General features: G+C 56.2%; 3 protein-coding genes and 4 pseudogenes across 5 annotated transcripts; all 7 read left to right on the forward strand.

Moving 5' to 3' along the window:
- The first annotated feature begins 2840 nt into the window (after window positions 1–2840).
- LOC134757761 (neurotrophin-4-like) lies at window positions 2841–3449 on the forward strand (annotated as a pseudogene).
- A 1565-nt stretch (window positions 3450–5014) lies between these two features.
- On the forward strand, window positions 5015–6344 carry LOC129528622 (choriogonadotropin subunit beta variant 2-like). The gene is made up of 3 exons (XM_055370028.2): window positions 5015–5210; window positions 5610–5777; window positions 6013–6344. Exons 1-3 carry the CDS (start codon window positions 5202–5204, stop codon window positions 6325–6327), a joined length of 492 nt encoding a protein of 163 aa, XP_055226003.1. The 5' UTR covers window positions 5015–5201; the 3' UTR covers window positions 6328–6344.
- A 3221-nt stretch (window positions 6345–9565) lies between these two features.
- On the forward strand, window positions 9566–10174 carry LOC134757762 (neurotrophin-4-like; annotated as a pseudogene).
- Window positions 10175–11739: 1565 nt separating this feature from the next.
- Window positions 11740–13069, forward strand: LOC129528623 (choriogonadotropin subunit beta variant 2-like). Of its 2 annotated transcripts, none has more exons than XM_055370030.2 (3): window positions 11740–12087; window positions 12335–12502; window positions 12738–13069. In XM_055370030.2, the coding sequence occupies exons 2-3, from the start codon at window positions 12362–12364 to the stop codon at window positions 13050–13052; spliced, it is 456 nt and encodes a 151-aa protein (XP_055226005.1). In that variant the 5' UTR covers window positions 11740–12087; window positions 12335–12361; the 3' UTR covers window positions 13053–13069. The 2 variants fall into 2 exon arrangements, with proteins under 2 accessions (XP_055226005.1, XP_055226004.1); XM_055370029.2 differs by having other exon boundaries at window positions 11740–11935.
- Window positions 13070–16308: 3239 nt separating this feature from the next.
- LOC134757763 (neurotrophin-4-like) lies at window positions 16309–16917 on the forward strand (annotated as a pseudogene).
- Window positions 16918–18482: 1565 nt separating this feature from the next.
- On the forward strand, window positions 18483–19812 carry LOC129528624 (choriogonadotropin subunit beta variant 2-like). Of its 2 annotated transcripts, none has more exons than XM_055370032.2 (3): window positions 18483–18830; window positions 19078–19245; window positions 19481–19812. In XM_055370032.2, the coding sequence occupies exons 2-3, from the start codon at window positions 19105–19107 to the stop codon at window positions 19793–19795; spliced, it is 456 nt and encodes a 151-aa protein (XP_055226007.1). In that variant the 5' UTR covers window positions 18483–18830; window positions 19078–19104; the 3' UTR covers window positions 19796–19812. The 2 variants fall into 2 exon arrangements, with proteins under 2 accessions (XP_055226007.1, XP_055226006.1); XM_055370031.2 differs by having other exon boundaries at window positions 18483–18678.
- Window positions 19813–23044: 3232 nt separating this feature from the next.
- LOC134757764 (neurotrophin-4-like) lies at window positions 23045–23653 on the forward strand (annotated as a pseudogene).
- The last annotated feature ends 460 nt before the right edge of the window (window positions 23654–24113 follow it).

Here is a 24113-nt window from a genome sequence, read left to right on the forward strand (position 1 = left end):
TAATAATAATAATAATAATAATAATAATAATAATAATAATAATATAACAATTAAAAATGTTTGGCCAGGCGCAGTGGCTCATGCCTGCAATCCCAGCACTTTGGGAGGCCGAGGCGGGTGCATCACCTGAGTTCAGGACTTTGAGACCAGCCTGGCCAACATGGTGAATCCCTGTCTCTACTAAAAAAAATACAAAAATTAGCTGGGTGTGGTGGTGCGCGCCTGTAGTCCCAGCTACTCGGGAGACTGAGGCAGGACAATTGCTTGAACCCAGGAAGCAGAGATGCAGTGAGCCAAGAGCGCACCACTGCACTCCAGCCTGGGTGACAGGGCCTGACTCCGTCTCAAAAAAAAAAAATAAATAAATAAAAATAAAAAAATAAAACTAGAAAATAGTCAACTACTATTACTCAATAGCAACAGATGGTAAAATACAGGATCAGAGAAAGTAATGATTTGTGCCCGGTCACACAGCCAACAAATGGCAGAGATGGGACTTCACCTCTGGGCAACTGCACTCTGCCATCCTTCCTGTAGAACTCTAAGGAACCGAGAGTCTTGCATCCTGGAGGATGTTCCAATCAATTTTTTTTTTTTTTGAGGGGGAGTCTCACTTGTCGCCCAGGCTGGACTGCAGTGGCTCAATCTCGGCTCACTGCAAGCTCCGCCTCCCGGGTTCACACCACTCTCCTGCCTCAGCCTCCGGAGTAGCTGGGACTACAGGCGCCTGCCACCACGCCTGGCTAATTTGTTGTGTTTTTTAGTAGAGACGGGGTTTCCCCGTGTTAGGCAGGATGGTCTTGATCTCCTGACATTGTGATCTGCCTGCCTCGGCCTCCCAAAGTGCTGGGATTACAGGCATGAGCCACTGCACCTGGCCCAATTTTTTTTTTTTTTTTTTTTTTTGAGATAGAGTCTGAGTCTGTCTGGCCAGGCTGGAGTACAGTGGCACAGTCCTGGCTCACTGTAGCGCCTGCCTCCTGGGTTCAAGTGACTCTCCCGCCTCAGCCTTCTGAGTAACTGGAATTACAAGCGCCTGCCACCGTGCCCCGCTAATTTTTGTATTTTTAGTAGAGATGCAGTTTCACGACATTGGCCAGACTGGTCTCAAACTCCCAACCTCCAGTGATACTCCTGCCCTGGCCTCCCAGAGTGCTGGGATTATAGGGGTGAGACACCACGCCTGGCCCCAAACAAATTGCTTTAAGACGAGGTCTCCCTATGTTTCCCCACTGCACTTGAACTCCTGGGCTCAAGCAATCCTCCTGCTGTGGCTCCTGAGTAGCTGGGACTACAGACTCAAGCCACCACGCCTGGCCACATTCCACAATTTAGAGAAAGTCCACAACCTGGAATCCTAGGGAGACCCTGATTCACCTCAAAACTGCCACTAAGGAGGTAAAACCCTGCCCCTCAGAGGCAGGCTTCAGTTTCCCTGTGTGTGAAATTGACGTGGCGCTGGGAGAGGCTGGTGGAGGCGCGGATTTTGCAGTTTCCCTACAACATTCTGGAAGCCTGTGGTTCTGGGAAAGGGTGGCGTGGAGAAGACTGGGAAACAACCAGTGGTCACCAGAGCTGTAGCACCTCCTCCACCTCGGAGCTCTGGGGCTGGGAACCCCAGGCTTCGGGGCCCCTGTGGAGGACGCAGGTGGCCCCCTCTTTCCTGACATCTCAGGAGAGGGAGGGACAACCGGCTAGGGGAAGAAAAGCACAGGAAGGTTATACAGCCAGATGGGGAAGGGGCCAAATCCCTGAACAACCCCTTCCCAGAGTTCCTCTTCAAGTGCAGGGTACCCGAGAGTCAAGGCCCCGCCCCCTTTCCAGAGGCCCCTTTTCTACCCAGGTGATGGGTCCTAGCTGGGATGGGAGGCAGATGGACGGAGGGGAGGGGGGGAGGAGGGGAAGGGAGAGGCAGTGGATGAAGGAGGATGGAAGACATGACATCCCCCTCGGCCCATTCATCCCATTCAGGTCCCCAAGCCGCGCCCCCCTCCGCCCCACCTGCACTGCCAGTGCCAACGTCAGAGGGAGGAAGGGGGAGCTCGGCTTAGAAGGCTGAGGCCCTGCCACCTGGGCCACACAGATCATGTGGCCTTCCTTCTCCCCACAGAAGGCCAGACCATGGACACCCCCTGAGCTGGAGGTCATCCTCCGTCTCCACCCTGTTTTCTTTTTCTTTCTTTTTTTTTTGCGATGGAGTCTCGCTCTGTCGTGGAGGCTGGAGTGCAGTGGCGCAATCTCTGCTCACTGCAAGCTCCCCGTCCTAGGTTCACTCCATTCTCCTGTCTCAGCCTCCCAAGTAGCTTGGACTACAGGGGCCCGCGACCAAGCCCAGATAAGTTTTTGTATTTTTAGTAGAGACGGGGTTTCACCGAGTTAGCCAGGAAGGTCTCGATCCCCTGACCACATGATCCGCCCGCCTCGGCCTCCCAAAGTGGTGGGATTACAGGAGCGCAGCACCACGCCCAGCTAATTTTGGTATTATCAGTAGAGATGTGATTTCACAGTGTTGGCCAGGCTGCTCTCGAACTCCTGACCTCAAGTCATCCACCCGCCTCAGCCTCCCAAAGTGCTGGGACTACAGGTGTGAGCCATAGTGCCTGACCTGTAGTTGTTGAATATTTATTCTTAATCTACAAGTTGGGTGTGATGCAAGTCCTGTACATGGAGTCCCCCAAACTTCTAGAGCAAGGGCTTCCCCATAATCCTGGCAGGCAGGCCTCCCCTGGGGTTCCAAACTTCTGTCCCCACTGAAGTGTTTATCCTCTTCTCTAATCCCAGCCTCCTTTTCCCTGTTTCCATGTGCTCTGAGAGATGCTCCCGCTCCCCCAGGCTCCCTCTGCATCCCCCTCATTTTCTTCCTCCCCACTGTGTCAATGGAGTCCTAACCCCCACCCTTGACATTGTCCCCTTTTCCTACTACAAAGTGGGACCTTCTTTTCCCCCGAGTGGTCCTGTCTAGGGGTGCCGCTGCCGGGCCCCCTCTGCTCTTCCTGCTGGAGACTGGGGCCTTTTGGGAGTCAGCAGGCACCCGGGCCAACCGCAGCCAGCGAGGGGTCAGCGATACTTCGCCGGCGAGTCATCAGGGTGAGCTGGCCGTGTGCGATGCAGTCACTGGCTGGGTGACAGACCCCCGGACCGCTGTGGACTTGGTTGTGCTCGAGGTGGAGGCGTTGGGCGAGGTGCCTGCAGCTGGCGGCAGTTCCCTCCTCCAACACTTCTTTGTCACCTGCTTCGAGGCCGATAACTCTGAAGAAGGTGGCCCAGGGGTAGGTGGAGGGGCTGCCGCCGGGGTGTGGACCGGGGGGCACTGGGTGTCTGAGTGCAAGGCCAAGCAGTCCTATGTGCGGGCATTGACCGCTGATGCCCAGGGCCGTGTGGACTGGCGATGGATTCAAATTGGCACTACCTGTGTCTGCACACTCCTCAGCCGGACTGGCCGGGCCTGAGACTTATACCCAGGAACTGGTCAGGCAGAAAAAGAACAGAGCTGGATGCTGAGAGACCTCAGGGTTGGCCCAGCTGCTCTACGGACCCCAGTTGGGGAACTCATCAAATCATCACAAAATCACAACTCTCTGAATTTGAGCGCAATCTCTGCAGGATGGGTGCCACCACATGGGGTTTTGAAGGTTGAATAGGAGTTCTCCAGGGGGAAATTGAGAGTAATCATGATGATGATGATGATGATGATGATAATAGCCACTATTTACTGAGTGTTTACTCTTTCGTAGCCCTAATACATAACTCCTCGGATCATCTCTCATGGATTTGATCATTGGTGACCTTTGGTGTTAAGCTGCTGACTGCTCAGTCACAGAGGACACCACCTTGCTCATCCTGGGGAGTGGGAGGGCACATTTCACGATGTGCATGGGGGAGGAGAGAAACTGGAACATGCAAGCAGATGGCCAGGGGACCTTGAGGACATGGTCTACGGAAGGCCTTTAAGTATCTGGGAGCTGGGGTTCAAATGAGAAATCTTACTTGGTGAGAGCAGGCAGGGGTTGGCTTCGAATGTTCTGTTTTGAGATAAAGAGCTACCGATCACACGGGGAGTATAAGCAAGGTTGAATGAGAAGCGATCAGGATGCTGGAGAGTTCAGCCCTGGGCGGGGAGCTCAAGTCAGGTTTCTAGCCCTCTTCCCTGTGCCAACCTATACCCGACACTGGGAAAGAAACAGACCTTAAAATTGTCCAGCTTGATGGCATCGCGGGAAAGGGACTAAGTCCAGATAATGTCCTCCGAGGCTGCGGCCTCGGGGGCAGGACACACCTCCTGCGGGCCTATTCAATAATCAGTTAAATCACCTGAAGCACACGCATTTCCGGGGAGCGCTCCGGGCACCCTGGCTTGAGGGTAGAGTGGGCGGAGGTCCCTAAGGGAGAGGTGGGGCTCGGGCTGAATCCCTCGTTGGGGGCACCAGGGTCAAGTGGCTAACCTGGCAGCCCAGTCACGGGGAGGCCCTCTCTCGTTGGGCAGAAGCTAAGTCCGAAGCCGCGCCCCTCCTGGGCGAGGAGGTTCCACCTCCTAGGTTCCTGTGATTCTCCTGCCTCAGCCCGAGTAGTGGGACATCCCACTTGCTCCCGCCGTTCTGTTTACCACAGGTGACAACCGCCATGGCTGAGAGGCAGGGAGGTCCCCCGAGGACCGAGCAAGGCTCGGTCTCCCAAAAAAAAAAAAAAGATACATTGAAGTAATTTAAAAACACTTAGGAAGATGTCATTTCTTCCTACCAAGGCGTCCTCCCTTTATGGTTTGTTGTTATATAGGGAACGATAAAAAGAAAGTTTTTTTGGAGGAGGTCGGCCTCGAACTCGAGGCTCTCGCACCCTCGCCTCCCTGAGGGCCCGAAGGCCGGCGCAATGGGCCAGAGCCACAATGGCTCCTGGGGTTGGGGCTTGTCCTTTCTTCCCTTTGACCTTACGCAGGGTGAGGGAGCCAATCACAAGAGGCTCACCCCTGACGTCACCCAGTCCCCAGGGCCAGTGAGGGCCCTGTGTTCCGTGGCGCCCCCTGGAGGGAGGAAGGGGAACTGTATCTGAGAGAGAGCAGCCCATTGGGTCCGCTGACTCCGGCCGGGTTCCCGCGCCGCGTCCAACACCCCTCACTCCCTGTCTCCCTCCCCCACGGAGACTCAATTTACTTTCCATGTCCACATTCCCAGTGCTTGCGGAAGATATCCCGCTAAGAGAGAGACATGTCAAAGGTAGGGTACATCCACATTTCCAGGCACCAAAGATGGAGATGTTCCAGGAAAGACTGCAGGGCCCCTGGGCACCTTCCACCTCCTTCCAGGCCATCACTGGCATGAGAAGGGGCAGACCCGTGTGAGCTGTGGAAGGAGGCCTCTTTCTGGAGGTGCGTGACCCCCAGTAAGCTTCAGGTGGGGCAGTTCCTGAGGGTGGGGATCTGAAATGTTGGGGTATCTCAGGTCCTCTGGGCTGTGGGGTGGGCTCTGAAAGGCAGGTGTCGGGGTGGTGGGTCCTGAATAGGAGATGCCGGGAAGGGTCTCTGGGTCTTTGTGGGTGGTGTACCACGCGGGATGGGAAGGCCAGGACTCGGGGCTGCGGTCTCAGACCCGGGTGAAGCAGTGTCCTTGCCCCAGGGGCTGCTGCTGTTGCTGCTGCTGAGCATGGGCGGGACATGGGCATCCAAGGAGCCGCTTCGGCCACGGTGCCGCCCCATCAATGCCACCCTGGCTGTCGAGAAGGAGGGCTGCCCCGTGTGCATCACCGTCAACACCACCATCTGTGCCGGCTACTGCCCCACCATGGTGAGCTGCCCGGAGCCGGGGCAGGTGCTGCCACCTCAGGGCCAGACCCACAGAGGCAGCCGGGGAGGAAGGGTGGTCTGCCTCTCTGGTCAGGGGCTGCGGAACGGGGTGTGGGAGGGCAGGAACAGAGGGCTTCCTGGACTCCTGAGTCTGAGACCGGTGGGGGCAGCCGGGGAGCTCAGCTGAGGCGCTGGCCCCAGGCACATGCTCATTCCCCCACTCACACGGCTTCCAGACCCGCGTGCTGCAGGGGGTCCTGCCGCCCGTGCCTCAGGTGGTGTGCAACTACCGCGATGTGCGCTTCGAGTCCATCCGGCTCCCTGGCTGCCCGCGCGGCGTGAACCCCGTGGTCTCCTACGCCGTGGCTCTCAGCTGTCAATGTGCACGCTGCCGCCGCAGCACCACTGACTGCGGGGGTCCCAAGGACCACCCCTTGACCTGTGATGACCCCCGCTTCCAGGCCTCCTCTTCCTCAAAGGCCCCTCCCCCCAGCCTTCCAAGCCCATCCCGACTCCCGGGGCCCTCAGACACCCCGATCCTCCCACAATAAAGGCTTCTCAATCCGCACTCTGGAGGTGTCTTTCTGTGGGCTCAGGGCAACCACACACACACAGGGTGGGTCCAGCTTCCAAACCACTTTATACAGAGTCACAGTACAGAACTCTGGTAGAAAACAAGGTGGACGGCTGGGCGCGGTGGCTCACGCCTGTAATTGTCGGAGGCTGCGGTGGGTGGATCAGCTGAGGTGAGGGGTTCCAGACCAGCCTGACCAACATGGAGAAACCCCATCTCTACTAAAAATACAAAATATCGTCGGGCGTGGTGGTGCATGCCTATACTCCCAGGTACTTGGGAGGCTTAGGCAGGAGAATCTCTTGATCCTAGGAGGCGGAGGTTGCAGTGAGCAAGATCCCGCCATTGCGCTTCAGCCTGGGCAACAAAAACAAAGCTCCATCTCAAAAAGTAATAATAATAATAATAATAATAATAATAATACAACAATTAAAAATGTTTGGCCAGGCGCAGTGGCTCACGCCTGCAATCCCAGCACTTTGGGAGGCCGAGGCGGGTGCATCACCTGAGTTCAGGACTTTGAGACCAGCCTGGCCAACATGGTGAATCCCTGTCTCTACTAAAAAAAATACAAAAATTAGCTGGGTGTGGTGGTGTGCGCCTGTAGTCCCAGCTACTCGGGAGACTGAGGCAGGACAATTGCTTGAACCCAGGAAGCAGAGATGCAGTGAGCCAAGAGCGCACCACTGCACTCCAGCCTGGGTGACAGGGCCTGACTCCGTCTCAAAAAAAAAAAATAAATAAATAAAAATAAAAAAATAAAACTAGAAAATAGTCAACTACTATTACTCAATAGCAACAGATGGTAAAATACAGGATCAGAGAAAGTAATGATTTGTGCCCGGTCACACAGCCAACAAATGGCAGAGATGGGACTTCACCTCTGGGCAACTGCACTCTGCCATCCTTCCTGTAGAACTCTAAGGAACCGAGAGTCTTGCATCCTGGAGGATGTTCCAATCAATTTTTTTTTTTTTGAGGGGGAGTCTCACTTGTCGCCCAGGCTGGACTGCAGTGGCTCAATCTCGGCTCACTGCAAGCTCCGCCTCCCGGGTTCACACCACTCTCCTGCCTCAGCCTCCGGAGTAGCTGGGACTACAGGCGCCCGCCACCACGCCTGGCTAATTTGTTGTGTTTTTTAATAGAGACGGGGTTTCCCCGTGTTAGGCAGGATGGTCTTGATCTCCTGACATTGTGATCTGCCTGCCTCGGCCTCCCAAAGTGCTGGGATTACAGGCATGAGCCACTGCACCTGGCCCAATTTTTTTTTTTTTTTTTTTTGAGATAGAGTCTGAGTCTGTCTGGCCAGGCTGGAGTACAGTGGCACAATCCTGGCTCACTGTAGCGCCTGCCTCCTGGGTTCAAGTGACTCTCCCGCCTCAGCCTTCTGAGTAACTGGAATTACAAGCGCCTGCCACCGTGCCCCGCTAATTTTTGTATTTTTAGTAGAGATGCAGTTTCACGACATTGGCCAGACTGGTCTCAAACTCCCAACCTCCAGTGATACTCCTGCCCTGGCCTCCCAGAGTGCTGGGATTATAGGGGTGAGACACCACGCCTGGCCCCAAACAAATTGCTTTAAGACGAGGTCTCCCTATGTTTCCCCACTGCACTTGAACTCCTGGGCTCAAGCAATCCTCCTGCTGTGGCTCCTGAGTAGCTGGGACTACAGACTCAAGCCACCACGCCTGGCCACATTCCACAATTTAGAGAAAGTCCACAACCTGGAATCCTAGGGAGACCCTGATTCACCTCAAAACTGCCACTAAGGAGGTAAAACCCTGCCCCTCAGAGGCAGGCTTCAGTTTCCCTGTGTGTGAAATTGACGTGGCGCTGGGAGAGGCTGGTGGAGGCGCGGATTTTGCAGTTTCCCTACAACATTCTGGAAGCCTGTGGTTCTGGGAAAGGGTGGCGTGGAGAAGACTGGGAAACAACCAGTGGTCACCAGAGCTGTAGCACCTCCTCCACCTCGGAGCTCTGGGGCTGGGAACCCCAGGCTTCGGGGCCCCTGTGGAGGACGCAGGTGGCCCCCTCTTTCCTGACATCTCAGGAGAGGGAGGGACAACCGGCTAGGGGAAGAAAAGCACAGGAAGGTTATACAGCCAGATGGGGAAGGGGCCAAATCCCTGAACAACCCCTTCCCAGAGTTCCTCTTCAAGTGCAGGGTACCCGAGAGTCAAGGCCCCGCCCCCTTTCCAGAGGCCCCTTTTCTACCCAGGTGATGGGTCCTAGCTGGGATGGGAGGCAGATGGACGGAGGGGAGGGGGGGAGGAGGGGAAGGGAGAGGCAGTGGATGAAGGAGGATGGAAGACATGACATCCCCCTCGGCCCATTCATCCCATTCAGGTCCCCAAGCCGCGCCCCCCTCCGCCCCACCTGCACTGCCAGTGCCAACGTCAGAGGGAGGAAGGGGGAGCTCGGCTTAGAAGGCTGAGGCCCTGCCACCTGGGCCACACAGATCATGTGGCCTTCCTTCTCCCCACAGAAGGCCAGACCATGGACACCCCCTGAGCTGGAGGTCATCCTCCGTCTCCACCCTGTTTTCTTTTTCTTTCTTTTTTTTTTGCGATGGAGTCTCGCTCTGTCGTGGAGGCTGGAGTGCAGTGGCGCAATCTCTGCTCACTGCAAGCTCCCCGTCCTAGGTTCACTCCATTCTCCTGTCTCAGCCTCCCAAGTAGCTTGGACTACAGGGGCCCGCGACCAAGCCCAGATAAGTTTTTGTATTTTTAGTAGAGACGGGGTTTCACCGAGTTAGCCAGGAAGGTCTCGATCCCCTGACCACATGATCCGCCCGCCTCGGCCTCCCAAAGTGGTGGGATTACAGGAGCGCAGCACCACGCCCAGCTAATTTTGGTATTATCAGTAGAGATGTGATTTCACAGTGTTGGCCAGGCTGCTCTCGAACTCCTGACCTCAAGTCATCCACCCGCCTCAGCCTCCCAAAGTGCTGGGACTACAGGTGTGAGCCATAGTGCCTGACCTGTAGTTGTTGAATATTTATTCTTAATCTACAAGTTGGGTGTGATGCAAGTCCTGTACATGGAGTCCCCCAAACTTCTAGAGCAAGGGCTTCCCCATAATCCTGGCAGGCAGGCCTCCCCTGGGGTTCCAAACTTCTGTCCCCACTGAAGTGTTTATCCTCTTCTCTAATCCCAGCCTCCTTTTCCCTGTTTCCATGTGCTCTGAGAGATGCTCCCGCTCCCCCAGGCTCCCTCTGCATCCCCCTCATTTTCTTCCTCCCCACTGTGTCAATGGAGTCCTAACCCCCACCCTTGACATTGTCCCCTTTTCCTACTACAAAGTGGGACCTTCTTTTCCCCCGAGTGGTCCTGTCTAGGGGTGCCGCTGCCGGGCCCCCTCTGCTCTTCCTGCTGGAGACTGGGGCCTTTTGGGAGTCAGCAGGCACCCGGGCCAACCGCAGCCAGCGAGGGGTCAGCGATACTTCGCCGGCGAGTCATCAGGGTGAGCTGGCCGTGTGCGATGCAGTCACTGGCTGGGTGACAGACCCCCGGACCGCTGTGGACTTGGTTGTGCTCGAGGTGGAGGCGTTGGGCGAGGTGCCTGCAGCTGGCGGCAGTTCCCTCCTCCAACACTTCTTTGTCACCTGCTTCGAGGCCGATAACTCTGAAGAAGGTGGCCCAGGGGTAGGTGGAGGGGCTGCCGCCGGGGTGTGGACCGGGGGGCACTGGGTGTCTGAGTGCAAGGCCAAGCAGTCCTATGTGCGGGCATTGACCGCTGATGCCCAGGGCCGTGTGGACTGGCGATGGATTCAAATTGGCACTACCTGTGTCTGCACACTCCTCAGCCGGACTGGCCGGGCCTGAGACTTATACCCAGGAACTGGTCAGGCAGAAAAAGAACAGAGCTGGATGCTGAGAGACCTCAGGGTTGGCCCAGCTGCTCTACGGACCCCAGTTGGGGAACTCATCAAATCATCACAAAATCACAACTCTCTGAATTTGAGCGCAATCTCTGCAGGATGGGTGCCACCACATGGGGTTTTGAAGGTTGAATAGGAGTTCTCCAGGGGGAAATTGAGAGTAATCATGATGATGATGATGATGATGATGATAATAGCCACTATTTACTGAGTGTTTACTCTTTCGTAGCCCTAATACATAACTCCTCGGATCATCTCTCATGGATTTGATCATTGGTGACCTTTGGTGTTAAGCTGCTGACTGCTCAGTCACAGAGGACACCACCTTGCTCATCCTGGGGAGTGGGAGGGCACATTTCACGATGTGCATGGGGGAGGAGAGAAACTGGAACATGCAAGCAGATGGCCAGGGGACCTTGAGGACATGGTCTACGGAAGGCCTTTAAGTATCTGGGAGCTGGGGTTCAAATGAGAAATCTTACTTGGTGAGAGCAGGCAGGGGTTGGCTTCGAATGTTCTGTTTTGAGATAAAGAGCTACCGATCACACGGGGAGTATAAGCAAGGTTGAATGAGAAGCGATCAGGATGCTGGAGAGTTCAGCCCTGGGCGGGGAGCTCAAGTCAGGTTTCTAGCCCTCTTCCCTGTGCCAACCTATACCCGACAGTGGGAAAGAAACAGACCTTAAAATTGTCCAGCTTGATGGCATCGCGGGAAAGGGACTAAGTCCAGATAATGTCCTCCGAGGCTGCGGCCTCGGGGGCAGGACACACCTCCTGCGGGCCTATTCAATAATCAGTTAAATCACCTGAAGCACACGCATTTCCGGGGAGCGCTCCGGGCACCCTGGCTTGAGGGTAGAGTGGGCGGAGGTCCCTAAGGGAGAGGTGGGGCTCGGGCTGAATCCCTCGTTGGGGGCACCAGGGTCAAGTGGCTAACCTGGCAGCCCAGTCACGGGGAGGCCCTCTCTCGTTGGGCAGAAGCTAAGTCCGAAGCCGCGCCCCTCCTGGGCGAGGAGGTTCCACCTCCTAGGTTCCTGTGATTCTCCTGCCTCAGCCCGAGTAGTGGGACATCCCACTTGCTCCCGCCGTTCTGTTTACCACAGGTGACAACCGCCATGGCTGAGAGGCAGGGAGGTCCCCCGAGGACCGAGCAAGGCTCGGTCTCCCAAAAAAAAAAAAAAGATACATTGAAGTAATTTAAAAACACTTAGGAAGATGTCATTTCTTCCTACCAAGGCGTCCTCCCTTTATGGTTTGTTGTTATATAGGGAACGATAAAAAGAAAGTTTTTTTGGAGGAGGTCGGCCTCGAACTCGAGGCTCTCGCACCCTCGCCTCCCTGAGGGCCCGAAGGCCGGCGCAATGGGCCAGAGCCACAATGGCTCCTGGGGTCGGGGCTTGTCCTTTCTTCCCTTTGACCTTACGCAGGGTGAGGGAGCCAATCACAAGAGGCTCACCCCTGACGTCACCCAGTCCCCAGGGCCAGTGAGGGCCCTGTGTTCCGTGGCGCCCCCTGGAGGGAGGAAGGGGAACTGTATCTGAGAGAGAGCAGCCCATTGGGTCCGCTGACTCCGGCCGGGTTCCCGCGCCGCGTCCAACACCCCTCACTCCCTGTCTCCCTCCCCCACGGAGACTCAATTTACTTTCCATGTCCACATTCCCAGTGCTTGCGGAAGATATCCCGCTAAGAGAGAGACATGTCAAAGGTAGGGTACATCCACATTTCCAGGCACCAAAGATGGAGATGTTCCAGGAAAGACTGCAGGGCCCCTGGGCACCTTCCACCTCCTTCCAGGCCATCACTGGCATGAGAAGGGGCAGACCAGTGTGAGCTGTGGAAGGAGGCCTCTTTCTGGAGGTGCGTGACCCCCAGTAAGCTTCAGGTGGGGCAGTTCCTGAGGGTGGGGATCTGAAATGTTGGGGTATCTCAGGTCCTCTGGGCTGTGGGGTGGGCTCTGAAAGGCAGGTGTCGGGGTGGTGGGTCCTGAATAGGAGATGCCGGGAAGGGTCTCTGGGTCTTTGTGGGTGGTGTACCACGCGGGATGGGAAGGCCAGGACTCGGGGCTGCGGTCTCAGACCCGGGTGAAGCAGTGTCCTTGCCCCAGGGGCTGCTGCTGTTGCTGCTGCTGAGCATGGGCGGGACATGGGCATCCAAGGAGCCGCTTCGGCCACGGTGCCGCCCCATCAATGCCACCCTGGCTGTCGAGAAGGAGGGCTGCCCCGTGTGCATCACCGTCAACACCACCATCTGTGCCGGCTACTGCCCCACCATGGTGAGCTGCCCGGAGCCGGGGCAGGTGCTGCCACCTCAGGGCCAGACCCACAGAGGCAGCCGGGGAGGAAGGGTGGTCTGCCTCTCTGGTCAGGGGCTGCGGAACGGGGTGTGGGAGGGCAGGAACAGAGGGCTTCCTGGACTCCTGAGTCTGAGACCGGTGGGGGCAGCCGGGGAGCTCAGCTGAGGCGCTGGCCCCAGGCACATGCTCATTCCCCCACTCACACGGCTTCCAGACCCGCGTGCTGCAGGGGGTCCTGCCGCCCGTGCCTCAGGTGGTGTGCAACTACCGCGATGTGCGCTTCGAGTCCATCCGGCTCCCTGGCTGCCCGCGCGGCGTGAACCCCGTGGTCTCCTACGCCGTGGCTCTCAGCTGTCAATGTGCACGCTGCCGCCGCAGCACCACTGACTGCGGGGGTCCCAAGGACCACCCCTTGACCTGTGATGACCCCCGCTTCCAGGCCTCCTCTTCCTCAAAGGCCCCTCCCCCCAGCCTTCCAAGCCCATCCCGACTCCCGGGGCCCTCAGACACCCCGATCCTCCCACAATAAAGGCTTCTCAATCCGCACTCTGGAGGTGTCTTTCTGTGGGCTCAGGGCAACCACACACACACAGGGTGGGTCCAGCTTCCAAACCACTTTATACAGAGTCACAGTACAGAACTCTGGTAGAAAACAAGGTGGACGGCTGGGCGCGGTGGCTCACGCCTGTAATTGTCGGAGGCTGCGGTGGGTGGATCAGCTGAGGTGAGGGGTTCCAGACCAGCCTGACCAACATGGAGAAACCCCATCTCTACTAAAAATACAAAATATCGTCGGGCGTGGTGGTGCATGCCTATACTCCCAGGTACTTGGGAGGCTTAGGCAGGAGAATCTCTTGATCCTAGGAGGCGGAGGTTGCAGTGAGCAAGATCCCGCCATTGCGCTTCAGCCTGGGCAACAAAAACAAAGCTCCATCTCAAAAAGTAATAATAATAATAATAATAATAATAATAATAATAATAATAATAATAATACAACAATTAAAAATGTTTGGCCAGGCGCAGTGGCTCACGCCTGCAATCCCAGCACTTTGGGAGGCCGAGGCGGGTGCATCACCTGAGTTCAGGACTTTGAGACCAGCCTGGCCAACATGGTGAATCCCTGTCTCTACTAAAAAAAATACAAAAATTAGCTGGGTGTGGTGGTGTGCGCCTGTAGTCCCAGCTACTCGGGAGACTGAGGCAGGACAATTGCTTGAACCCAGGAAGCAGAGATGCAGTGAGCCAAGAGCGCACCACTGCACTCCAGCCTGGGTGACAGGGCCTGACTCCGTCTCAAAAAAAAAAAATAAATAAATAAAAATAAAAAAATAAAACTAGAAAATAGTCAACTACTATTACTCAATAGCAACAGATGGTAAAATACAGGATCAGAGAAAGTAATGATTTGTGCCCGGTCACACAGCCAACAAATGGCAGAGATGGGACTTCACCTCTGGGCAACTGCACTCTGCCATCCTTCCTGTAGAACTCTAAGGAACCGAGAGTCTTGCATCCTGGAGGATGTTCCAATCAATTTTTTTTTTTTTGAGGGGGAGTCTCACTTGTCGCCCAGGCTGGACTGCAGTGGCTCAATCTCGGCTCACTGCAAGCTCCGCCTCCCGGGTTCACACCACTCTCCTGCCTCAGCCTCCGGAGTAGCTGGGACTACAGGCGCCCGCCACCACGCCTGGCTAATTTGTTGTGTTTTTTAATAGAGACGGGGTTTCCCCGTGTTAGGCAGGATGGTCTTGATCTCCTGACATTGTGATCTGCCTGCCTCGGCCTCCCAAAGTGCTGGGATTACAGGCATGAGCCACTGCACCTGGCCCAATTTTTTTTTTTTTTTTTTTTGAGATAGAGTCTGAGTCTGTCTGGCCAGGCTGGAGTACAGTGGCACAATCCTGGCTCACTGTAGCGCCTGCCTCCTGGGTTCAAGTGACTCTCCCGCCTCAGCCTTCTGAGTAACTGGAATTACAAGCGCCTGCCACCGTGCCCCGCTAATTTTTGTATTTTTAGTAGAGATGCAGTTTCACGACATTGGCCAGACTGGTCTCAAACTCCCAACCTCCAGTGATACTCCTGCCCTGGCCTCCCAGAGTGCTGGGATTATAGGGGTGAGACACCACGCCTGGCCCCAAACAAATTGCTTTAAGACGAGGTCTCCCTATGTTTCCCCACTGCACTTGAACTCCTGGGCTCAAGCAATCCTCCTGCTGTGGCTCCTGAGTAGCTGGGACTACAGACTCAAGCCACCACGCCTGGCCACATTCCACAATTTAGAGAAAGTCCACAACCTGGAATCCTAGGGAGACCCTGATTCACCTCAAAACTGCCACTAAGGAGGTAAAACCCTGCCCCTCAGAGGCAGGCTTCAGTTTCCCTGTGTGTGAAATTGACGTGGCGCTGGGAGAGGCTGGTGGAGGCGCGGATTTTGCAGTTTCCCTACAACATTCTGGAAGCCTGTGGTTCTGGGAAAGGGTGGCGTGGAGAAGACTGGGAAACAACCAGTGGTCACCAGAGCTGTAGCACCTCCTCCACCTCGGAGCTCTGGGGCTGGGAACCCCAGGCTTCGGGGCCCCTGTGGAGGACGCAGGTGGCCCCCTCTTTCCTGACATCTCAGGAGAGGGAGGGACAACCGGCTAGGGGAAGAAAAGCACAGGAAGGTTGTACAGCCAGATGGGGAAGGGGCCAAATCCCTGAACAACCCCTTCCCAGAGTTCCTCTTCAAGTGCAGGGTACCCGAGAGTCAAGGCCCCGCCCCCTTTCCAGAGGCCCCTTTTCTACCCAGGTGATGGGTCCTAGCTGGGATGGGAGGCAGATGGACGGAGGGGAGGGGGGGAGGAGGGGAAGGGAGAGGCAGTGGATGAAGGAGGATGGAAGACATGACATCCCCCTCGGCCCATTCATCCCATTCAGGTCCCCAAGCCGCGCCCCCCTCCGCCCCACCTGCACTGCCAGTGCCAACGTCAGAGGGAGGAAGGGGGAGCTCGGCTTAGAAGGCTGAGGCCCTGCCACCTGGGCCACACAGATCATGTGGCCTTCCTTCTCCCCACAGAAGGCCAGACCATGGACACCCCCTGAGCTGGAGGTCATCCTCCGTCTCCACCCTGTTTTCTTTTTCTTTCTTTTTTTTTTGCGATGGAGTCTCGCTCTGTCGTGGAGGCTGGAGTGCAGTGGCGCAATCTCTGCTCACTGCAAGCTCCCCGTCCTAGGTTCACTCCATTCTCCTGTCTCAGCCTCCCAAGTAGCTTGGACTACAGGGGCCCGCGACCAAGCCCAGATAAGTTTTTGTATTTTTAGTAGAGACGGGGTTTCACCGAGTTAGCCAGGAAGGTCTCGATCCCCTGACCACATGATCCGCCCGCCTCGGCCTCCCAAAGTGGTGGGATTACAGGAGCGCAGCACCACGCCCAGCTAATTTTGGTATTATCAGTAGAGATGTGATTTCACAGTGTTGGCCAGGCTGCTCTCGAACTCCTGACCTCAAGTCATCCACCCGCCTCAGCCTCCCAAAGTGCTGGGACTACAGGTGTGAGCCATAGTGCCTGACCTGTAGTTGTTGAATATTTATTCTTAATCTACAAGTTGGGTGTGATGCAAGTCCTGTACATGGAGTCCCCCAAACTTCTAGAGCAAGGGCTTCCCCATAATCCTGGCAGGCAGGCCTCCCCTGGGGTTCCAAACTTCTGTCCCCACTGAAGTGTTTATCCTCTTCTCTAATCCCAGCCTCCTTTTCCCTGTTTCCATGTGCTCTGAGAGATGCTCCCGCTCCCCCAGGCTCCCTCTGCATCCCCCTCATTTTCTTCCTCCCCACTGTGTCAATGGAGTCCTAACCCCCACCCTTGACATTGTCCCCTTTTCCTACTACAAAGTGGGACCTTCTTTTCCCCCGAGTGGTCCTGTCTAGGGGTGCCGCTGCCGGGCCCCCTCTGCTCTTCCTGCTGGAGACTGGGGCCTTTTGGGAGTCAGCAGGCACCCGGGCCAACCGCAGCCAGCGAGGGGTCAGCGATACTTCGCCGGCGAGTCATCAGGGTGAGCTGGCCGTGTGCGATGCAGTCACTGGCTGGGTGACAGACCCCCGGACCGCTGTGGACTTGGTTGTGCTCGAGGTGGAGGCGTTGGGCGAGGTGCCTGCAGCTGGCGGCAGTTCCCTCCTCCAACACTTCTTTGTCACCTGCTTCGAGGCCGATAACTCTGAAGAAGGTGGCCCAGGGGTAGGTGGAGGGGCTGCCGCCGGGGTGTGGACCGGGGGGCACTGGGTGTCTGAGTGCAAGGCCAAGCAGTCCTATGTGCGGGCATTGACCGCTGATGCCCAGGGCCGTGTGGACTGGCGATGGATTCAAATTGGCACTACCTGTGTCTGCACACTCCTCAGCCGGACTGGCCGGGCCTGAGACTTATACCCAGGAACTGGTCAGGCAGAAAAAGAACAGAGCTGGATGCTGAGAGACCTCAGGGTTGGCCCAGCTGCTCTACGGACCCCAGTTGGGGAACTCATCAAATCATCACAAAATCACAACTCTCTGAATTTGAGCGCAATCTCTGCAGGATGGGTGCCACCACATGGGGTTTTGAAGGTTGAATAGGAGTTCTCCAGGGGGAAATTGAGAGTAATCATGATGATGATGATGATGATGATGATAATAGCCACTATTTACTGAGTGTTTACTCTTTCGTAGCCCTAATACATAACTCCTCGGATCATCTCTCATGGATTTGATCATTGGTGACCTTTGGTGTTAAGCTGCTGACTGCTCAGTCACAGAGGACACCACCTTGCTCATCCTGGGGAGTGGGAGGGCACATTTCACGATGTGCATGGGGGAGGAGAGAAACTGGAACATGCAAGCAGATGGCCAGGGGACCTTGAGGACATGGTCTACGGAAGGCCTTTAAGTATCTGGGAGCTGGGGTTCAAATGAGAAATCTTACTTGGTGAGAGCAGGCAGGGGTTGGCTTCGAATGTTCTGTTTTGAGATAAAGAGCTACCGATCACACGGGGAGTATAAGCAAGGTTGAATGAGAAGCGATCAGGATGCTGGAGAGTTCAGCCCTGGGCGGGGAGCTCAAGTCAGGTTTCTAGCCCTCTTCCCTGTGCCAACCTATACCCGACACTGGGAAAGAAACAGACCTTAAAATTGTCCAGCTTGATGGCATCGCGGGAAAGGGACTAAGTCCAGATAATGTCCTCCGAGGCTGCGGCCTCGGGGGCAGGACACACCTCCTGCGGGCCTATTCAATAATCAGTTAAATCACCTGAAGCACACGCATTTCCGGGGAGCGCTCCGGGCACCCTGGCTTGAGGGTAGAGTGGGCGGAGGTCCCTAAGGGAGAGGTGGGGCTCGGGCTGAATCCCTCGTTGGGGGCACCAGGGTCAAGTGGCTAACCTGGCAGCCCAGTCACGGGGAGGCCCTCTCTCGTTGGGCAGAAGCTAAGTCCGAAGCCGCGCCCCTCCTGGGCGAGGAGGTTCCACCTCCTAGGTTCCTGTGATTCTCCTGCCTCAGCCCGAGTAGTGGGACATCCCACTTGCTCCCGCCGTTCTGTTTACCACAGGTGACAACCGCCATGGCTGAGAGGCAGGGAGGTCCCCCGAGGACCGAGCAAGGCTCGGTCTCCCAAAAAAAAAAAAAAGATACATTGAAGTAATTTAAAAACACTTAGGAAGATGTCATTTCTTCCTACCAAGGCGTCCTCCCTTTATGGTTTGTTGTTATATAGGGAACGATAAAAAGAAAGTTTTTTTGGAGGAGGTCGGCCTCGAACTCGAGGCTCTCGCACCCTCGCCTCCCTGAGGGCCCGAAGGCCGGCGCAATGGGCCAGAGCCACAATGGCTCCTGGGGTCGGGGCTTGTCCTTTCTTCCCTTTGACCTTACGCAGGGTGAGGGAGCCAATCACAAGAGGCTCACCCCTGACGTCACCCAGTCCCCAGGGCCAGTGAGGGCCCTGTGTTCCGTGGCGCCCCCTGGAGGGAGGAAGGGGAACTGTATCTGAGAGAGAGCAGCCCATTGGGTCCGCTGACTCCGGCCGGGTTCCCGCGCCGCGTCCAACACCCCTCACTCCCTGTCTCCCTCCCCCACGGAGACTCAATTTACTTTCCATGTCCACATTCCCAGTGCTTGCGGAAGATATCCCGCTAAGAGAGAGACATGTCAAAGGTAGGGTACATCCACATTTCCAGGCACCAAAGATGGAGATGTTCCAGGAAAGACTGCAGGGCCCCTGGGCACCTTCCACCTCCTTCCAGGCCATCACTGGCATGAGAAGGGGCAGACCAGTGTGAGCTGTGGAAGGAGGCCTCTTTCTGGAGGTGCGTGACCCCCAGTAAGCTTCAGGTGGGGCAGTTCCTGAGGGTGGGGATCTGAAATGTTGGGGTATCTCAGGTCCTCTGGGCTGTGGGGTGGGCTCTGAAAGGCAGGTGTCGGGGTGGTGGGTCCTGAATAGGAGATGCCGGGAAGGGTCTCTGGGTCTTTGTGGGTGGTGTACCACGCGGGATGGGAAGGCCAGGACTCGGGGCTGCGGTCTCAGACCCGGGTGAAGCAGTGTCCTTGCCCCAGGGGCTGCTGCTGTTGCTGCTGCTGAGCATGGGCGGGACATGGGCATCCAAGGAGCCGCTTCGGCCACGGTGCCGCCCCATCAATGCCACCCTGGCTGTCGAGAAGGAGGGCTGCCCCGTGTGCATCACCGTCAACACCACCATCTGTGCCGGCTACTGCCCCACCATGGTGAGCTGCCCGGAGCCGGGGCAGGTGCTGCCACCTCAGGGCCAGACCCACAGAGGCAGCCGGGGAGGAAGGGTGGTCTGCCTCTCTGGTCAGGGGCTGCGGAACGGGGTGTGGGAGGGCAGGAACAGAGGGCTTCCTGGACTCCTGAGTCTGAGACCGGTGGGGGCAGCCGGGGAGCTCAGCTGAGGCGCTGGCCCCAGGCACATGCTCATTCCCCCACTCACACGGCTTCCAGACCCGCGTGCTGCAGGGGGTCCTGCCGCCCGTGCCTCAGGTGGTGTGCAACTACCGCGATGTGCGCTTCGAGTCCATCCGGCTCCCTGGCTGCCCGCGCGGCGTGAACCCCGTGGTCTCCTACGCCGTGGCTCTCAGCTGTCAATGTGCACGCTGCCGCCGCAGCACCACTGACTGCGGGGGTCCCAAGGACCACCCCTTGACCTGTGATGACCCCCGCTTCCAGGCCTCCTCTTCCTCAAAGGCCCCTCCCCCCAGCCTTCCAAGCCCATCCCGACTCCCGGGGCCCTCAGACACCCCGATCCTCCCACAATAAAGGCTTCTCAATCCGCACTCTGGAGGTGTCTTTCTGTGGGCTCAGGGCAACCACACACACACAGGGTGGGTCCAGCTTCCAAACCACTTTATACAGAGTCACAGTACAGAACTCTGGTAGAAAACAAGGTGGACGGCTGGGCGCGGTGGCTCACGCCTGTAATTGTCGGAGGCTGCGGTGGGTGGATCAGCTGAGGTGAGGGGTTCCAGACCAGCCTGACCAACATGGAGAAACCCCATCTCTACTAAAAATACAAAATATCGTCGGGCGTGGTGGTGCATGCCTATACTCCCAGGTACTTGGGAGGCTTAGGCAGGAGAATCTCTTGATCCTAGGAGGCGGAGGTTGCAGTGAGCAAGATCCCGCCATTGCGCTTCAGCCTGGGCAACAAAAACAAAGCTCCATCTCAAAAAGTAATAATAATAATAATAATAATAATAATAATAATAATAATAATAATACAATTAAAAATGTTTGGCCAGGCGCAGTGGCTCACGCCTGCAATCCCAGCACTTTGGGAGGCCGAGGCGGGTGCATCACCTGAGTTCAGGACTTTGAGACCAGCCTGGCCAACATGGTGAATCCCTGTCTCTACTAAAAAAAATACAAAAATTAGCTGGGTGTGGTGGTGTGCGCCTGTAGTCCCAGCTACTCGGGAGACTGAGGCAGGACAATTGCTTGAACCCAGGAAGCAGAGATGCAGTGAGCCAAGAGCGCACCACTGCACTCCAGCCTGGGTGACAGGGCCTGACTCCGTCTCAAAAAAAAAAAATAAATAAATAAAAATAAAAAAATAAAACTAGAAAATAGTCAACTACTATTACTCAATAGCAACAGATGGTAAAATACAGGATCAGAGAAAGTAATGATTTGTGCCCGGTCACACAGCCAACAAATGGCAGAGATGGGACTTCACCTCTGGGCAACTGCACTCTGCCATCCTTCCTGTAGAACTCTAAGGAACCGAGAGTCTTGCATCCTGGAGGATGTTCCAATCAATTTTTTTTTTTTTGAGGGGGAGTCTCACTTGTCGCCCAGGCTGGACTGCAGTGGCTCAATCTCGGCTCACTGCAAGCTCCGCCTCCCGGGTTCACACCACTCTCCTGCCTCAGCCTCCGGAGTAGCTGGGACTACAGGCGCCCGCCACCACGCCTGGCTAATTTGTTGTGTTTTTTAATAGAGACGGGGTTTCCCCGTGTTAGGCAGGATGGTCTTGATCTCCTGACATTGTGATCTGCCTGCCTCGGCCTCCCAAAGTGCTGGGATTACAGGCATGAGCCACTGCACCTGGCCCAATTTTTTTTTTTTTTTTTTTGAGATAGAGTCTGAGTCTGTCTGGCCAGGCTGGAGTACAGTGGCACAATCCTGGCTCACTGTAGCGCCTGCCTCCTGGGTTCAAGTGACTCTCCCGCCTCAGCCTTCTGAGTAACTGGAATTACAAGCGCCTGCCACCGTGCCCCGCTAATTTTTGTATTTTTAGTAGAGATGCAGTTTCACGACATTGGCCAGACTGGTCTCAAACTCCCAACCTCCAGTGATACTCCTGCCCTGGCCTCCCAGAGTGCTGGGATTATAGGGGTGAGACACCACGCCTGGCCCCAAACAAATTGCTTTAAGACGAGGTCTCCCTATGTTTCCCCACTGCACTTGAACTCCTGGGCTCAAGCAATCCTCCTGCTGTGGCTCCTGAGTAGCTGGGACTACAGACTCAAGCCACCACGCCTGGCCACATTCCACAATTTAGAGAAAGTCCACAACCTGGAATCCTAGGGAGACCCTGATTCACCTCAAAACTGCCACTAAGGAGGTAAAACCCTGCCCCTCAGAGGCAGGCTTCAGTTTCCCTGTGTGTGAAATTGACGTGGCGCTGGGAGAGGCTGGTGGAGGCGCGGATTTTGCAGTTTCCCTACAACATTCTGGAAGCCTGTGGTTCTGGGAAAGGGTGGCGTGGAGAAGACTGGGAAACAACCAGTGGTCACCAGAGCTGTAGCACCTCCTCCACCTCGGAGCTCTGGGGCTGGGAACCCCAGGCTTCGGGGCCCCTGTGGAGGACGCAGGTGGCCCCCTCTTTCCTGACATCTCAGGAGAGGGAGGGACAACCGGCTAGGGGAAGAAAAGCACAGGAAGGTTGTACAGCCAGATGGGGAAGGGGCCAAATCCCTGAACAACCCCTTCCCAGAGTTCCTCTTCAAGTGCAGGGTACCCGAGAGTCAAGGCCCCGCCCCCTTTCCAGAGGCCCCTTTTCTACCCAGGTGATGGGTCCTAGCTGGGATGGGAGGCAGATGGACGGAGGGGAGGGGGGGAGGAGGGGAAGGGAGAGGCAGTGGATGAAGGAGGATGGAAGACATGACATCCCCCTCGGCCCATTCATCCCATTCAGGTCCCCAAGCCGCGCCCCCCTCCGCCCCACCTGCACTGCCAGTGCCAACGTCAGAGGGAGGAAGGGGGAGCTCGGCTTAGAAGGCTGAGGCCCTGCCACCTGGGCCACACAGATCATGTGGCCTTCCTTCTCCCCACAGAAGGCCAGACCATGGACACCCCCTGAGCTGGAGGTCATCCTCCGTCTCCACCCTGTTTTCTTTTTCTTTCTTTTTTTTTTGCGATGGAGTCTCGCTCTGTCGTGGAGGCTGGAGTGCAGTGGCGCAATCTCTGCTCACTGCAAGCTCCCCGTCCTAGGTTCACTCCATTCTCCTGTCTCAGCCTCCCAAGTAGCTTGGACTACAGGGGCCCGCGACCAAGCCCAGATAAGTTTTTGTATTTTTAGTAGAGACGGGGTTTCACCGAGTTAGCCAGGAAGGTCTCGATCCCCTGACCACATGATCCGCCCGCCTCGGCCTCCCAAAGTGGTGGGATTACAGGAGCGCAGCACCACGCCCAGCTAATTTTGGTATTATCAGTAGAGATGTGATTTCACAGTGTTGGCCAGGCTGCTCTCGAACTCCTGACCTCAAGTCATCCACCCGCCTCAGCCTCCCAAAGTGCTGGGACTACAGGTGTGAGCCATAGTGCCTGACCTGTAGTTGTTGAATATTTATTCTTAATCTACAAGTTGGGTGTGATGCAAGTCCTGTACATGGAGTCCCCCAAACTTCTAGAGCAAGGGCTTCCCCATAATCCTGGCAGGCAGGCCTCCCCTGGGGTTCCAAACTTCTGTCCCCACTGAAGTGTTTATCCTCTTCTCTAATCCCAGCCTCCTTTTCCCTGTTTCCATGTGCTCTGAGAGATGCTCCCGCTCCCCCAGGCTCCCTCTGCATCCCCCTCATTTTCTTCCTCCCCACTGTGTCAATGGAGTCCTAACCCCCACCCTTGACATTGTCCCCTTTTCCTACTACAAAGTGGGACCTTCTTTTCCCCCGAGTGGTCCTGTCTAGGGGTGCCGCTGCCGGGCCCCCTCTGCTCTTCCTGCTGGAGACTGGGGCCTTTTGGGAGTCAGCAGGCACCCGGGCCAACCGCAGCCAGCGAGGGGTCAGCGATACTTCGCCGGCGAGTCATCAGGGTGAGCTGGCCGTGTGCGATGCAGTCACTGGCTGGGTGACAGACCCCCGGACCGCTGTGGACTTGGTTGTGCTCGAGGTGGAGGCGTTGGGCGAGGTGCCTGCAGCTGGCGGCAGTTCCCTCCTCCAACACTTCTTTGTCACCTGCTTCGAGGCCGATAACTCTGAAGAAGGTGGCCCAGGGGTAGGTGGAGGGGCTGCCGCCGGGGTGTGGACCGGGGGGCACTGGGTGTCTGAGTGCAAGGCCAAGCAGTCCTATGTGCGGGCATTGACCGCTGATGCCCAGGGCCGTGTGGACTGGCGATGGATTCAAATTGGCACTACCTGTGTCTGCACACTCCTCAGCCGGACTGGCCGGGCCTGAGACTTATACCCAGGAACTGGTCAGGCAGAAAAAGAACAGAGCTGGATGCTGAGAGACCTCAGGGTTGGCCCAGCTGCTCTACGGACCCCAGTTGGGGAACTCATCAAATCATCACAAAATCACAACTCTCTGAATTTGAGCGCAATCTCTGCAGGATGGGTGCCACCACATGGGGTTTTGAAGGTTGAATAGGAGTTCTCCAGGGGGAAATTGAGAGTAATCATGATGATGATGATGATGATGATGATAATAGCCACTATTTACTGAGTGTTTACTCTTTCGTAGCCCTAATACATAACTCCTCGGATCATCTCTCATGGATTTGATCATTGGTGACCTTTGGTGTTAAGCTGCTGACTGCTCAGTCACAGAGGACACCACCTTGCTCATCCTGGGGAGTGGGAGGGCACATTTCACGATGTGCATGGGGGAGGAGAGAAACTGGAACATGCAAGCAGAT

This window comes from Gorilla gorilla, chromosome 20 (assembly GCF_029281585.2).
Source record: "Gorilla gorilla gorilla isolate KB3781 chromosome 20, NHGRI_mGorGor1-v2.1_pri, whole genome shotgun sequence".
In the NCBI taxonomy this organism is placed as follows: Eukaryota; Metazoa; Chordata; class Mammalia; order Primates; family Hominidae; genus Gorilla; species Gorilla gorilla.